General features: G+C 31.7%; 1 protein-coding gene across 1 annotated transcript in view; it reads left to right on the top strand.

Annotated features, from left to right (window-relative positions):
* LOC145333029 (uncharacterized) overlaps nucleotides 1-18,520 on the top strand; it is a 243,153-nt gene that overhangs the window by 82,851 nt on the left and 141,782 nt on the right. Inside the window, exon 6 of the mRNA XM_080178178.1 lies at nucleotides 300-627. Coding sequence (XP_080034304.1) covers nucleotides 300-627 — 328 coding nt within the window. The remainder of the gene's footprint in view (nucleotides 1-299; nucleotides 628-18,520) is intronic.

Genomic DNA, 18,520 nt, shown 5'->3' on the forward strand with positions numbered 1-18,520 from the left:
TTTAAACAGCGTTTAGTTAAAAATTGTGTATTATAGCTACTGTAATCAAAAGTCAGATAGAATGTATTGTTTCCCTCTTAATGCTAGAGGCTGCGCCCCTAGCATCTAGGGACTCTGCCTTCAAAGGTAAGAAAAGGACAGAAAAATAGTATGAAACCAATAAATGACTTAAACAATCACGGGACCTATAAGGTGTACGTAATGAGTTCAGCAGTTATCGAAATTTTAAGCTTCACTCAAAAGAAACCATACTACTTTGTCAGATGTCTTTTTCTTTATTATAATATTTCTATTTTTAGGCTCCGGCCTATTATTACCCTTCTGCTAACGGCCTCCACCAGTATCCGCCCGACTACGCCTCATCGCAAGTTCAAGTGCCGCAAAATCCGCAGCTCACCGCCGCGCAGGGCCCCCCACCCCACATGGTGCAGACCCAGCTGATGGGCGGCGCGGGTACGATGGGCACGCCGCAGCGCGGCGCCTCGCACCACTCGGTCACCATGGTCGGGCAGAACGGGCAGGGTCACACAGTCGTGAACGGTCATGTGACCAACGGACACCTATCGCACCACCAGACTGTGACCAGCCCGCCACAACACGGAGTTATGTCCCCTAGTCTCACCTCAGGTAAGCCGAATTTTACATATAGCTTTCCCCAAAACTTTTTTTAGTAGCTCTTACACTAAATTATTTGTTATTGACGAATTTTAAATATTTGGATAATTTAAAATTCATTGACAATAACTACCATCATTATCTTTCTGTTCAATGTTTTGGTTATATTTGATTTTTTACTACGCTTTCTCTTATTATTATATTGGAAATAATCTTAGATTAAAATATGTGATATTGAATAAAATTACAGTATTATCATGCAAATTATATGTCTTTAGAAATTAATCAAAATTCCTGTCGCAAAAAGTCCTCCAAAGTTGCAACAAAAAATGTACGAACAAATAGATTATGCCCATGTTTGGCACAGCTGCTAGATTTTCTTTACATTTTTATATTCGAGTCCTTTAGTTATTTGCAATTCTAACTCTACAAAACCCTTTGATAAGGTTTGCTTATGGTCGTTTGTAGATTTCATTAAAATAATATCTGAATTCAAAAAGAAACTAAATAGTAGAAGTTGTCTTTTTGTTTAGATATTATAATTTAAAGCATAACTTTATTTTATATGAGACTTTCTTTAAATATATTTTCTACATTCCAAGAGCAGAAGGACAATTCTGGCAATTATCTATAAAGCTTAAACATCCCTCGCGCAACTTTAGTTTAAGGCAAAAAAAATTCGGTGTGCTGTAACTTTCGCTGAAGTTCCATAATTGCAAAGACATAAAAGTAAATTTTTTTATTGACAAAGTAGACGTTTTTGAGCTACTAACTAGATCCCTTTTTTACCCCCCCCCCCCCTAAATTAATTATGAACCATCCCAGGACCTATATGAAGCTATATTGTAAAGGAGAACCATATAGGTTCAGAGGTTAGCGCGATCCTTCAGTACAAACAGACAGACAAACTCAGTGTTACTTTTATATGAAGATTTGCAGAATTATGAAAAATAATTTATTGGGATGGGGGGGGGGGTGGAAGTGAGGTTACACCCCTCCCGAAAAATGCATCTCCCCTTTGCCGGTAATTTGGCGACCTTTTCTAGTACTAACTCAGGGAGGGAGGGAGGGGATATTGGACTGTAAATTACACTAGTAACCAAAGTTTTAAAACAATATTTGTTGGCTCAGAACTTTAAGTAGTTTTTTTTAATTTTGATTGGTTGGTAAAAAAATAATCTCATTTACAGAGGGTGTAATTTGTTGGTCATCATTGAGCATGTATATCATTCTATCGTCCATTGTCTTATCCCTATAGATTCCAGGCACAAAGTACAAATCTATATCATAGATTAATCCATGTAAAACTCAATTTTTGGAAAATTTTAAAAACTTAATTTTTCATACCTTTAATGATAATTAGGTGAAAATGTCATTATCAAAATTGCGTTACATGAAAAATAAGCAGGGAAAGGGGGGGGGGACATTTTTACAGGTCCTCAAAGTTTTATGAACTTTATTCGTTAGCTTGAGAAAAATGGGACTTTAATTTCGAATGATCAGGAATTGTCCAAACGTTTCCACCATTAACGATGACATACAGAAGGAGAAATTTGTTTATCGTAATTGGGGATGTACATAAATACATCGTTCATTGTCTTATCCCCTACGATCCCTTATATTCTTACTGTATGTCGATAATATGTCAGCCATAACCATCTTAGAAAATGCCATGGAGTCGACTAAAACCATTAAATAAAAAAAATTGGTTTGGCGTATATTTGCCTCTACTTTTTCCACCAATCAAAGATGCCTTGTTTCAGTTACTTTGTTTATAACAATTACTACATCATACATTTTGTCCCAGCAATGAATTTTTAATCAGCGGAAAAATGAACTGCTATAATAAACTTTATGTTATCTAATTGAGAATTATTTGTCTATGGTGTATGAATGGATGTAGAATATACGTGGATATTATGACAGGAGAAAAATTGTCGTCAATTTAGGTTGCAATATCCCCTTCGCATTTATTGGTCGGGCCGTTTGTCCAGTAGGAGAGTAATGGATGGGGTAAAGGAGAGGGATGGGAGAGATCGTTATTTTGGCCCGTTACAGAGTTCGCTTCATTCAAGAATGTGAAAATCTGGTGTACTATCCAAGTGTTAATAAATCCATTGGTGTATGCATGCCTCTAGGATGCAAACGGATAGATTGCTTTATAGTTTAACTATATACAATCATTTTACATCAAAAACAAAATCCCAGTCGAACTTTAGCTGTGTGTTGACCTAGAATTGTTAATCGACAATCCAACACTTACTATAGGTTGTTTTAGCATATATTAAACTTTTGAGAAAAAAAATTGTTTTTTTTTACATTTTTATTAAGTTTTATGTCGATATAATTACAGCAATAACGTTAAACAGGGAAGAGATAGGAAAGGAGTAAGATTAAAAAGTAGATTTTTTTTAAATAATTTGAAATCCAACTCAAAATTTTAAGATTCAACCTATTTTATATTATACCGTAATCCCTTTAAACTACATTTTTTTCTATCTCCCATTCCCTTTATGCTAGGGGTGAAAAAAGGTAATGGATTTGTAGTAAAGTAGTTTTATATGTTTGACCCCCCATTCCCCATTAATTTTTATCCCCCTCCCCCCCGTATCTCCAATATTTTTGACCCTCTCCCCTGTATTATTGTTTGACCCCTCCATGATGGGGGTAAAAAATGGCCTGTAATCGAAATTATCCCGTGACCTTTTTCTCTCTCTATCTCTTTTTGCTTGTTTTTTCCTTTTATTTATCCCCTCTTTATTTTTTTTCTTATTTTTTAGTCTTTCTATCTATCTTTTTTTTATCTATCTCTCTCTCTCTTTCTATCTATCTATATCTATCTTTATATCTACTTATCCTTCTACCTATCCTCTATATCTTTCTTTATCTATCATCTATCTATCATCTATCTATCTATCTATCTATCTATCTATCTATCTATCTATCTATCTATCTATCTATCTATCTATCTATCTATCTATCTATCTATCTATCTATCTATCTATCTATCTATCTATCTATCTATCTATCTATCTATCTATCTATCTATCTATCTTTCTATCTATCTATCTATCTGTCTATCTATCTATCTATCTATCTATCTATCTATCTATTTATCTATCTATCTATCTTACTATCTATCTATCTATCTATCTATCTATCTATCTATCTTACTATCTATCTCTGCTGTCTACCTTATAACTAGGTATATTGTTAAAATCTTAATTCTTATGTAAATAAGTTATCAAAGCTTTTCTTTGTATATAGACCCTGTAGAACTTTATTGATACTGTTATATCGGCAATAATGATTTCCATTATGCATTTCTTAATTTAAACATATCAAATGAAAGGTCATCAGTGATCACTTTTCTAGATGTAGTCGACAATTAGTATTATGTCACCAAATGCCTCCACGTTTAACAGGGTGACTGTGTGGGGGTGTAAGGGGCGTAAACAAAATTATTCAATTTACATATTTTCTTAAAAACTTACTTTAGATGGAAATCTGGGAGGTAGGGAGTGGACAATGGCATTTTAATTGTACATTTCTTTTTCCTTGCAAACACTAAAGCTACTTGATAAGATTTAAGGGAAGATTAGATTATCGTTCATTGTTCTATCCCCGTATGACCCTAAATGGAATTACATAATTGATTTTTTATAGTCTCTTTTTTACTCTTGTAAATTTAAGAAAAATAAAATGTTTAATTTTTTTCAATTTTGGAAGAAACTTCATAAATCTCCTATGCCCAAACTACCTTAAAGCAGTCTATTTTCAAATAATTTTCTTTCAAAAATACAATTTTCAGATAGATATTATTCATAAATTGTAAACATTTGATTGGTAGATAAATTCACGGCAAAATAGTTTTTTTATGTACTATGTTACATCAAAAAAGTGTATTTTAAGTATTTAAATCCTTATATTTACGCAGATTAACTCATTATTAAATTGATAAACACCTTTAGTGTCTAAACTTTTTAGCCAATGATCTTAAACTACAGAAGAATTAATTTTCTTTAACGTAATCGTGTAAGTATTGTACATCAATTTATCGTCCATTGACTTATCCCCTAATTTACGTGATTTATTCCCTGAAGGTTTTGCTTTTCATCATTCTAATTATCGGGCTTGCTGTGCAAAAAATATATAAAAATTGGCAATGCAAAAGATTTTGCATTTTTTTGTTTTTGGGTCAATTTAGACCCCTAAGTTTTAATTTTAATAGTTTAATGTTAATAAAACTATAAGACTGACATATGCCCAATATTATTACCAGCTTGAATTGAATTGAGAAAGCTTGAATAAAGCGGAATATATTTTCTACAAAGAAGTGTGTTCTTACTGTGTAGTTAGCTCTAGCCGCGCGTTTTTTGAGATTATTACCAGCAATTAGGGATGGAGGGGACATTGGGGTGTTTCTTACACTTGTCCCCAAAGTTTTATAATAATGTTCTTATACGTTGACTCAACATATTTAGGGGCTACTTTGAATTTTGATTGGTTGGTTGATTAAGTTGAGTGCCCAAACGTTTCAACAACTAATTATAATGTATAGAAGGGTTAATTTTGTGTATCATCATTAGGGGTGTACATCAAAATTTCTTATTCCTTCAGATCCCTGACTAGTAATGCTGTTCTAATGATGGCTCTACGACTATTATCTTATGTCGATATAATAAAAGGACCATAGTCTAATAGAGAATCAGTACATTTATGATGGTTAATATCAACATCAAATTGAAATTTATTAGCAGGGATGTAGGTGATATTGGACTGTAAATTGAACTGGTTAGTTGTTTTTACAAGTAGAAGTGTCTAAACTAATCAACCAATGATTTATTATTTAGAAGGGTAAATTTTGTTTATTGTCTTTAGGGATGTAAATCAATTTATCCTGCATCGTCTTTTCCCTTAATATCCCTGGTTGTAAGAAAGTCCAAGTCATTCATAACTCTTGTAATGTTAAATATAATCAAATGTTTAAATTGATTTCTGGTGTGTTTTCACTTCCGCATGTTTCATAATATTTCACAGTGTTTCATAATAACCGCAAAAATACACAATAACAAAGTTAGCAAATATGGAGAGTTGAGCATAGGGGAAGGAGAAGTTTGCGCTGTTGTAATAATTTTGTGGTCATGATTAAATTACCATGTGCGGAAGTGAATAGCACACTTTGATTTCTCCCCTCTCTTCTCTATATCAAAAGGGCTGTGCCTTCTCTCGCAGACAGGCATAGGTAGAAAAAAAAAGTTGAAAGAGATAGATTCATCTTGGAAAGTTTGACTACTTAAAATGGTTATCTTTTTATATTTCTCTATATAAAGTTAGGTCTATTTTTTTACATTTACATAGATGTCACAAGAACATTTTTCTGAATGATTTGTGATTTTTCAAGTTACCATTTGAGAAATAGTTTAAAACCATAAATTACAAGAGTATTGTGATATTTCATAAAAGTAATACCAAATATCAACATGCTGATTTTGTCAAAATTAGACAATTTTCAATGTTGCATAGGTTCTAAAAATGTAGGAATCTAAGGGATAAGACTATGGACGATATATTTCATTCATTCCTAATGAAGATAAACAAAATTTCACCTTCTGTAGATTAAGATTCTTAGATGAAAAGTTTAAAACAACCAAACACAATTTTACAAAAATACTCATAGTTTCAACTTTCAGAGCCAACGAATATGATAACTTGTGTATAAAGCTTTGGGTAACACTGAAATTTAGATTCCAATGACCCCTCCCTCCCTGTAAAATAATAGATAATCATGTTTTGCAAAATTGCACTTTGTTCTTTGTTTTTCAGGGAAGCAATCCCTGTCTTTTTGTAGAAAGGATATTTAAAATCCATTAGACATTGTATTATTACATTCTATGTGTCTAACACACACACACACACACACACACACACACCTATACAATCATATAAATAGTAAAGTTATTAAAAATGGAGATATAGTTAATACTTCTAAATACCTATACCTGTATATTGGGGAAAAAGTGGACTTTTGAATGTAAATTATACTGGTACCCAAAGTTTTATAAATACGTTGTTGCACTTGTTGGCTTAAAAACTTTGGGTCTTTTATAAATCTTGATTTATAAACTTTTCTAAAAACAATCGGATTGAAAGATTTTGTAACTTTATCGTCCTTTTTTATATCTATAGATCCCTAAAAAATCTACGAAATAAATAGTACTGCCACTCTATAATAATAGCTTCATTATTCCTTTATAACTACTTATGCATTACCCATAATGACAAACTAACACACACCCATACAAGGGTGACAGATACCCAGCAACAAAGTACTCAAGTTTAAAAAGTACAAAGGCAAATAAACACTGAAATACTGCTTGGCTTAACATTTTTAAAAATTGTGTAAAGTACATTTTTGTAATTAAACTTAACAAACTTAAACCCTTATGTACGGAATATTTACTGTACAAAAAAAACCTAAATTTCCCCATCATTCCATACATTACAGGTGTTCAAGCCTTTCTGCTAAATCTTTATCAAATTTAAAACTCTTTAAAAACATATAATTCATTTAAATATATACAATTATGTGTTAGTACCCCAAATCATTAAAAATTAGGCAAAATAAGAAAAGTTGCGTTGGTTTTACATAAAGTGTTCATGTCTGACATAATATGGACAAAATGACATAATAATGGCATTATGTTGACATAATACCTAAACAAAGTTTGAATATAGTCCCTTTCGTGGCAACGCCCCTTAAGGTGCGATTCGTCGTATTTTTAAAATGCCACGAAAGGGACTATGCCCCAAAGTTTTTTTATGCAAAATTGAATGAACACTTTCAAAGTTTGTCCTAGTATGAGAATCTTAAAATCAAAAGAATTTTTATCAGAAACACGCCCAGAGAATATTTAAACTTTTATTTCTTTTGAGGAGGTGGGTTCGCCCCCCTTCCCCCTCCAAATCGCTATTCTAAATCTTAGATAGTGTTTTGAATAGCTTTACATGGCATATATAAGTTTTTAAGGGATCTTAATGAAACAATTGATGTATATACTTAATGATGATAAACAAAATTACCACTTCTGTAGATTAAAATCATTGGTTGAAAGATTTAGACAGTTTTATAAGTTTGGAACTAAAGAATCACAGTTCAAAGAAAGTACTCAAAGTTTATGAGACAAACAACAAGATATAAAACTTTGGGTACTAGTTTAATTTACAGTTGAGTGTCCCCTCCCTTAATAATAATTTTATCCTATCTATTGTCGTATTAAATCATTGAAATTCTATGTCAACAATAAAAACACTCTTTGTCTAACAGGGTATGGACATAAATATGGCACCTGGGATGCGCTTTATTGTAATTACATACTTAAACCTCATCAAAGAATTGATACAGCCTTTAAAATCATACATTGGGCTTGGCAGAATCGCACCTCGTTTTCCAAACCTTAGTTTTCTTTATATGTTAGTACGTTTGTATGTCCATCAGACGTTCTGATTATGATTTTTGGACCGAAATCTCCTTGTTTATGGAAAGATTTTAAAATTTAAAATGCTTAAATTGAATGAGTTATGTATTATACGTATATAAAATGGGGGTGTCAAAAATAACCAAGGAGGCACTCAACCCCCACCCCAACACCTAGCATATTCCTGTGCACGCACCTATATAGCTATAAAGGTGTATACATGTAACATTATAGTTACCATAATATCCTCTCTCTCCAAATATGTAAACCTACTAATATCTAACCATTTATTGTTTCATATTGTCGTTCCCATATTAAATGTTGGTGCTGCTATTATATCAACATAATTCTAAGGAATGAGTTAACATGTTTATAAAACTTTGGGGACTAGTATAATTTACAGTCCCCTTCCTCCTTAATATAGATAAATAACACAGGGATCTAAAGGGATAAGACAATGACCGATAATTTGATGTACATCCCCAATTATGACACATAAAATTACTCTTTCTATAATTATGACTTCTAAAATTAAGGGTTGAAACGTTTGAACACTCAACTTAATAAACCAACCAATCAATATTCAGTCAGATCAAAAGTAATAAACAGACCATTGTTTCCTCTTTCTGTAAATAACATGTCATCGGCAGACCTCAGAGTAATTAAATGTCAGCACAATGCCTCTAAGGTTACCAGGGTTGTTTCATATTGTCACAATTTCAAGTCGACGTATTTGGGCATAGAAAAAAAACGTGCTACATTGTTTTAAGCATTTTTTAAGCGTGCAAAAAAAGATACTTATTAAAAGTGAAGCTGATTTTTTTAGCTTTCTTTTTTTAAAGAAATTTTAATATCTACTTTATCTTTTGTGCTGTTAATATATCAAAAACGGAAGATGAAGAAAGTCCCTGACGTCATAAAAATGAGGGATTAGGAGAGGAGGAGTGGGAAAGAAAACCCCTAAAAGAGAGATGGATAATCTCTCAATTTTATGACATCACATGCTGATTTTTTAAGGGAATTTCTTCGTTTTCCAAAAACGATTTATAAGAACTTAAAATAAAAGAAAAACTATTAGAAAAATAGTTTTACTGGTGGCATGTAAATAATTTGTCAGTCATGACCTTTTTTTAAAAGTCTGGTTATTTTAATTGGCAGATAAGTTTAGAGCAATTTCCCTTTTATTCCCAAGAATGAAGGAGAAATTGGACCAAAAATTAAACTAGTACCCAAAGTTTTAAAGAAATGCTTTCGTTGGCTCTAACAATCTTGACATTTTTATTAAACCTCAATTCAAACTTTTCAACCAATAATTTAATTTCAATTTGCGGATGATTTAAAAATCAGTGTCGCTGAAAGGGTTGTATATTAGTTTAAATACCATAAACTTCACCCTCCCTCTGGTGAAATTATCTATGATTTGTTATTCCAAGATGTTATCAATACACCCTTCCCCTAAATCAATACTTAGATCTGTGTTTGTACTTGTTAAACTCTTATGCTGTTATTATATCAACAAAAGAATCCATTAGGGATAAGACAATAGACAATAAATTGATGTACTTCCATACTGATGATGGTAATTAAAATTACCTCTTCCGGAGAATAGATTAGTGGTGGAAAAGTCTTGACACTTTTGATTTGAAACCAACCAATCCAAGTCACTAAAAGTACCCAAGGTCATTAAGCCAACGTTGATAATAAACTTTGGGTACTAGTGTAATTTATAATACTATCTCCCCCTCTCCTCTGATGTCCAAACCATGTTGATTTAATAACAGCAGAAAAGTTTGGCAGAAAATCAACAATAGTATACACTTGCGCCCCCCCCCCCCTCCCAACTTGAATCTTAAGAAGAATTGAATGATGGAAACGTACCAAGATCTTAAAACTGATAAAGTCAACTTCGATTAGCTTTTGCAGGAGAAAGAGAGAGAGAGAGAGTTTGTGTGTGTGTGTGTGTGTGTGTGTGTGTGTTGTGATTGTATACATACATGAATTTGGACAGATATTAAGCGATTGAAATTTATTAAAATTATGTAAAGTTTGATGAAATAAAAACTTCAGATAATAGTCTAAAACCATCTAAAAAGTATAAAAAGAAAATAGCCTAAAACCACCCCGAGGCTTATGTGAAGCTCTCTAAAATTGAGAACTAAATCGGTTCAGAAATTATCAACTTATTTTACTATGACTTTGTCTTTATTCTATTAAATAAAGTAGTAAGCTGTAGCAAAGGATCTCGCTAACTTCTAAACTTCTCCTTTACAGTAAAGCTTGTATGTTTATATAATAAAGACAATAAATTTAACAAAAATTTAACTTTTTTAAAAGCTGTTTCATGAAAACACTCGTGTTTTTCATTTTAGTTTGATGTGAGAATTATTCCTTTTTTCCCATCACTTATGATTTGGTCAAAATTGAAGGGACTCTGTTAAACGTTATGGTTAGTATTATGTCGACATATATAGTCTTAATTTGTTATTTTTTAAGTAATAAAACATGATGGATTTTAGTTTTATTAGTCCCCTATTTGTCGATCTAAATTATTTTTAACACATGTCAATAAAATGCTTCCAAGTCTAACTGGGTAGAGAGGGAGAGGAGGGTTTGTTGAGGGGGGATTATTATGTCATTTCCCCCCTTTTAATCTTCTGACCAGTTTTTATTAGTAATCTTTGCCTTCCCCCCTTTCAAAATAAGTATTTTTTTCATGGATCTAGGAACAATAATTATAAGAAAAAATATTTTGCGTACACCTTTTCGGCAACTTAATAATAAGAAAATAGTTTTTTGTTATTTTGACTAATAAATTAAACTAATCAATAAAAATTTAAAAGTTTCAAAACCAACAAATGTAGAACGTGTTAGTAAAACTTTGGTTATTCATATGATTCTCCTCTCTTTCAACAGATCTATAGTATAGATGTATATACAGACAACTACCTCCCTTTCTTTTTCAAAGACCTCTTTCGTCTGCTTCTAAAATATTTTGTGCTACTTGGCTGTGTTAACATAAGCGACACCATTGGTTAATTTTCAATGACCCAATAGAAGGGTTGCACAAGGTGGTTGCGATGGGAACATACAGTTAGTTAACCCTTTCTCCCTCTAGTGTTTTACTCTAACTCCCTTTTTAACTTAAGAGACAATTAAGTTTTTAAAAACTTTTTTTTATTCCTTTATCCCTGCTTAAGTGAAGGTCATTAGTAAAATCATCTCCTTACATAAATTAGAAAATTATAATTTCATCACAAAAATTAAATAACATTGTACTTACTTTTCCAGCATTTAAAAAAAAGAACCTTATAGCAATTTATATTGAAAAGGTAATTTTTGGCAGTTAGTGTCAATAAATCACAATATACGACATTGCTCTCAGTTGTCTTTAGAGATAAAAATGGATAAGACAAATGATGGCCCCAATGAAGAAAAACAAAAATATCCCTTCTATAGATTTTAATTATTGGTGTTATGTTGTGACGCTGTTAGTTTAAATCAACAAACTAAGTGCCCAAAGTTTTTAAGCCAACAAATACTAAAACGTGTTTACAAAATTATGGTAACCTGTATAATTTACAGTCCAATGTCCCCTCCCTCCCTGTGTGCCTTTTAATGTTATTCTAATAATGACTAATAAAATTTTTATGTTGATATAAGAACTGCAATAATGGTTTACAAAATGTATCAAAAAAATAGGGAAAAAGAATGAAGGGAAAGAACAATTGATGATAAATTTTCCTACCCTCCCCCCATTGTTCCCTGCCTCCGTGGGCAGAATTTTATTTTGGTCATAAGATTTGGGCTATTTTATACCCCCCCTCTCTAAACCAACCCACACCCTAAAGCCATCTTAGGAGACAAAATAATTACATATTAACAACTTTTTTTTTACGTGAAAACACATTATTTTTATCCCCCCCCCCCCTCTAAATCCCACCCACTCCCTCTACTTTCTAATAACTTTTAGCCGTCTATTAAGTCATAATGTCATTAAAATATTATTATGTTGATAAAATGTCAGCCGTGATCACTTTTATTTGATTCTATATAGTCGTCATAATTTAATTTCTCATAAAATGTCGTTAAATCATCAAATTTAGTCGACATAAACTATCAAAATTGTTCGTCAACATAACCGTTCGAAGTCTAACAGGGAAGAATAATTGAGAAAATCGTTGTTGTGTCAATTCTGAGCTGGATCTTTAAATCATTGCAATGGTGTGCCAAATTTCAGCCAATCACAGCGCGGCATTTCTTAAAATGCTGTGCTCTCATTGGTGGAAAGTTGGCTCACCCCGATTAGGCGCATCATTGAAATGATTTAAAGATCCAGCTCTGAATCTATCATCTTACCATGGAGTGAGAGGACATTGGACTGTAAATTATACTGGTACCCAAAGTTTTGTATACGAGTTCTCTTATGCGATGACTTAAATTTTGGGTGCTTTAATAAATCATAAATCTGATAGGTTCTAAACTTTTCAGATTAAATAAATTTCCAATTTGAGGATGTATATCAATTTATCATCCATTGTCTTATCCCTTTAGAGCCCTGCAAGTTACAAAAGTGCCTTTTGATTTACCCAAGTGATGTCGTTGATAATTTACTTTTAAGATCTTTTAAGATTATAACATTTTTGACCCCCAAGTGTATCATTATGGTTTATTTTTCTCAACCTTCGGATTCGCCCCCAGAGTAAAAAAAAAATAGTTTTGGACAATTTTTATGAACTTAAAAAATAAGATTTGAGATAAGTAAATTATTATATGTTTTATATTATCATTTCAAATTTTCTTTTAATGGCATTTTTAGATAAAAAAAAAGTCAAGTAGCACAGCAATAACAAGCTCAACTTTATGTCGATAATATGTCAGCCACGAACACTTTTTATTTAACTAAATTCAATCGAATTATTTAAATGCTGCGCTATTAAAACAGTACAGCGTTTTTCTTCCTTGTTTTTTATTTTATGCAGGGAGTGAGGAGACATTAAACTGTAAATTACACTGGTACCCAAAGTTTTATAACCATATTCTTTGGCTTATAACTTTGGGTACAATATAGATTGGTTGGTACAACCAATGATTTAAATTAACAGAGGGGGCAATCATCAATTTATTGTCCATTGTCTTATCCCTTAAGATCCCTGATGTTATGATTCTTATAATAGATGATATTAATAGGCTATTAAGCACAATCCATCTTTTACAAAGAATTCGACTCGATGATTAGTCAACAAGAATGAACTTTTACAAAAGTACAAAGACGAAGAAAGTCGCTCAAAAAAATTCTGACGTCGTAAAAATGAGGAATGAGGAGAGGAGGAGTGGGAAAGAAAACCCCTTAAAAAGATATGGATAATCTCTCATTTTTATGACGTCACATTGAGAGACTTTCTTCGACTTCAAAAGTACATTTTATGACATATTCAGTAATTTTGATGTCAAAACAACAATGATGCAAGGTTGTGTGTCTATATATTTGTCGTTTGATGGTTGAAACAAGGACGTACAGACCTTACATCCCCTTCTTATAGAGTAGCTGCGCTACTAAAAATTTGCAAATTTATATGATTAAAATTTTGACCCCTAGCGATAATTCTCTGAATTCATATTATCCATCAATCAAGTTAAAACCTCACAGTATAGATTGGCGTTAGACTGGCCCAATTTTTTTTATTTTCAAACATTTTGGGCCTGTAACGTTAAAAAAATCTATGATCTCAGCATTTTGTTAAAAATAAAAATTTGAGTCAGGCTTATAATCTTTTTAAAAAACCTTAAATCAAAGATTATTGTTAGACTGGCTTAAAATTTCAAACACGCTATCTAAGGAAAAAAACTCCCAAACTTTTAATACTATGTCTAAAATATGCATTTAAAAATTACTATTTTCGAAAATAATGAACCAGTCTAATAGTTATCAAATTAAAGAGATCCATGTTGACTATTTAGTCCAGGATAACGTGGGTCAGTTTTTAAAACAGGAATAAGGGAAAATATTCCCATTTTAATTTCGTTGATATACTCCTACTGCACGCTAATGCCTTTATCCCTTAAATTATATCTTAAATGAACACATAACGTTAATTTTATAATAGAAATTTATGTGATAACATTTTTAAAATGCAACTGTTTATTGCTTTTTTGAGCGAAGCTACTTTTTAACTAGGATTCGTAAGGCTGTATAGACAAAACTTAGGCTTTTAGGGGCACCTTGAAATAAGATAAAAGAAAACTCTTCCTAAAGATACCTAAAAGAAACTTTACCGAAACGAAGAGCAATATCGTAAAGACACACAGACAGGCATACTGTTACTTCTATATAAGAATTCTTGATAATTTAATAATACAATGTTCTTTTTTTATTAATATGATTTTAGCTTGTCATTGCTGCGCTGCTTATGGTTATTATCATATTTGTTCATATAATACCTATCTTTTAATTGAAAAGAAAATGCAACCCTTTATTAGACATTGATTAATGCAATCGGTGTAGTAATGGAATGTTTGTTTGTCTTTCTGTTTAACATCATAGCAGGGATCTTAGGGGATAAGACAATTACGGGTAAAATATTATTAGTTGAAATGTTTAGACATTGTTAAATTAAACCAAATAATCGAAACATTTAATAAAGTACCTAAAGTACAACGACATCAATAAATAAATTTTCTTATTATTGAAAAAAAAATAATCATTATTGATATAAATTGTTTTTAAAGATGGACGAATTTATTAATTATCCTGGGGCCAAATATCCTTATACATACAGAGAGTCAGGTCCATCAAAATATTGGTGGCCCCACACTGTACCTGTATTATCAAAACAGCTAATTCATTGTATATATTAAAAAAATCATAGTATAGGTGTAAAGCCAGACATTTACTTGGATCCCCCTTGTTAAGGACCTTTTTCGTCTGCTAGCAAATTGCCCTTTTATAGCAACTTGGCTGTGTTAATATTCTTGACACTATTGGTTGATTTTTTTAAAGATCCAATTGAAAGTCAGCACAGGGTCCTTGGGATGGGAAGATACAATTATTTAACCCCATCCCCCTCCAAGTGTTTTACTCTAATATATAAAGATAGGTTCATGGGGAAGAGGAAGTTTTGCCGCTGTAGTAACAATTCAGTGGTAGTGTGGGACCACCCATCAAAATATCTTGCGTAATAATTATCAACTTTCACAAAATTAAGTAAAGTTTTAATTTTTTGACGCCATTTTAAAAAAAAAGTTTTGTTATACCAATCCAATAAAAGGGTTTGCCTCTAAAATGTGAAAATATATTGTGCTGTTATTATATCAACACAAAATTGTCATACTGTCATTTAAACGGCATTATGTCGCTAATATATCATACGCGATCATTTTACAAATTATGATGAAAACGCTTTTTTGATATGTTTAACTTTTTTATAAAAAGAAGTTTGACTGAATTAATTCTAAAATAAAATGCGGGTGTAGGACCCAGGGATAAAAAGGAATAAGACAATGGACGATAAATTAATGTACATATCTTCCCTCATTATAATAAACAAAATTACCATAACATCAAAATAATTGGTTAAAAAATTAATACACTGCACTGGTAGTTTTAACCAACCAATCAAGATTTAAGACAATAAATAGTTACTTGGGTAAACCAGTATAATTTACAGTCCAGTGTATCCTACCTTCCTGGTAAGACCACTATGAGTTAGTGTGTGTTATCACTTTCGCTTATTATCATATTCTCTAATTACTTCATATTGGCATAAAAAATAAATAGCAATTTTAAAGAGTGCTTTAACTCAAATAGTATTCTGGACCATCAAATCTTAACCACCCCCAACCCTCTCCCAATAGTTTTAATTTTTGAAGAAAAAACTTAACTCTAGTGTCTGCATCGGGGAGGGGGGGGGGTCTAATGTTTCAGAGTCGTTTTCTTTCGGCTTACTGTCACTCTTGGGCTCCAATAACCTTTACTTAACCTAACCTAACTTAAATTAAGCTTGAGATTAAAGTGAAACAGTGTTCAAAGGTCTTTTTGTGCTAATTGCTACGATTAATTTTGCAGTGTTGATAACATAGTGGTTTAGTGGGTGTGAGGGGACACCCTGAGAGTGACCACTACTGCCAAAAAATATGACCCAAAAGATTTAATTTTTTGCCTTGCTTATTCGGTTTCAAGGCCAAAAACGAACGAATAAGTCACTTTTCCATAAACTTTTATATAAAATGCAAAATTTTTTAGTAAATATTTTGTTTTTTATAAACTCTCTTTTTTATAAAAAAAAACTTTATTAATACATATAGATAAAATCAGTAAGAGAGGTGACATTGCACTGTGAATTATAATGTTATTCATAGTTTTGGGGTTGTATATCAATTTATCATCCATTGTCTTATCCATTAGGATCCCAAATAATTTGTACTTTGAATGAAGATAATTATCTTTTTAAGGAAAATTACGGATAAAAAGTTGATTATCCAAAACCGAGGACCTAAAATAGCACCAAGTTTTTGTATTTAATGAAATTTTTTTATCAAAATGTACAAAACCGCCACTCATCGTTAATCAGCTACCTTTAGAATAAATGAAATTTCCTCTCATAATTTACAAAATTACTTGTATCTGTAACCACTTGGTCTGGTAAAAAAAAGTACAAAATCAAAGTTGCCTGTCTTGGTCATTCATAAATCTAAATATGTGTCATTGATTCTGCCCAGGGAGGGAGGGGACATTGGGATGTAAATTAATTTCGTAAATAAAAAGGTATATACGTAAAACTATCTGAGCTCAAAACTATTTTGTTTATCATCATTGAGTATGTACTTCAATTGACATTTTTTGTATTTTTATAGGTAAGTCGAACTGAACAAAACTTGTAGATAAAGCGGCGAGAAAGGGAACATTGAACTGTAAAATATTCTAGTCCACAATGTTTTATCAAATATTGAGTAATACTAATATACCGAAGGGTTCATTTGTTTACTAAAATTGGGGGTATACATTAATTACCGTCCATTGTCTTATCCCTGCAATTATCATTATATTTTTATTTTGATAAATAAGTAATTTTTAATATACTTCCCGTAGACTTATTATTTCATGTAGCCAAATAAATTTTCATAATTGGTGAAACTTTTTAAAAAATATTTGTGCTATTTTTTCATCAACATATTAGCATTTTCGTACAAAAATGTCAGTCAAGACAACTTTTTAAATGATGAAAATCTTTAAAATTGTTAGTCAACAAAATGTTCTGAGTTTTTTTGACCATTTCTATAGCAAAGTGCGCCAATCTGTTCATCCAAGTATAAAAAATGCTGTCTGACTAAATTACTTTTAAAAATCTGCAGAGACAGACTGGCAGACATACAGACAGACAGACAGACGGACAGACAGACAGTCTAATGTTTTTTGTCCAAAAGTCTAGAAAATTTTAATGAAGGAATTTTCAACACAAGAAAAAATTATTTGATTCATTCGAATATTTTCGACCAGTAAAAATTAAGAGTTCTTTTTGCTTATTTAAAAAATAAAATTATAAATATTTTGTTGGGCAAAATAGTTATCTTTAGTTGAAATATCCCTTCTTCTGTAACATGTGTCTTTTAAAACGTTTTTTCCCCTCCATTAGCTTAATTTTTGGGAGATTTTATTTATGAACAAATCAAATCTTGAAAAGGATCAATTTCCTCCTTTTATTGGAAAAACTACGTTGATATGATTTTTTTCTGCTAACCAAGGAAATTTTTGTTGTCAATTTAGGTTGCTAATATAGTCCTGATATATGATCAATATGTTTCCTCCAATGTCACAGGTAGGGAGGGTTAAAGTCATAAGTGCCGGGGGTATAGTTATATTAGCCTGCTAGGGGAAAAATTTTATCAGGGTAAGCGAGAATCTCACACAATATCCACCTATTATATATCCATTGCATTGGTTAAGCGAAACTATTTTCTTTAATTGTGAATAGCGACTAATAATATTTTTTGCCCAAATCATGTTATTACCATTTGGACTAAAAGGACAAATTTAAACGTCCCTGTTAAGCTTGGAGGCATTTGATTCACATACAATTTTAAGGCACCAAATTTAGTATTTGTATTATAAAAGAACATCTACTACATAATCATAGACGTCCAAGGGGTGGGGGGGTAAAGGGGTGATACCCCCCCCCAAATAAAAAAGCTTGGACGCCCCTGTACATAATACTATTTCGTTCTTATTATGTTGGCTTTACATGTATATTGGTATAGTACCAGCAAAAAGTCAAACTGGGAAGTCTCTGGAATGCGTGGCTGAGGCACCTTTTGTCAGAAATCAATACACTGTGTTAAATGGCTAACCTCAAAAAAAGGCTTTTTAAAAAATTATTAGCTATTAAGAGCACTATACTATACTTAGAAATCACCTTTTTAACAAAAAGTGCTCT

This window comes from Acartia tonsa, chromosome 12, assembly GCF_053477335.1.
Source record: "Acartia tonsa isolate MP-2025a chromosome 12, ASM5347733v1, whole genome shotgun sequence".
Classification (NCBI taxonomy): Eukaryota; Metazoa; Arthropoda; class Copepoda; order Calanoida; family Acartiidae; genus Acartia; species Acartia tonsa.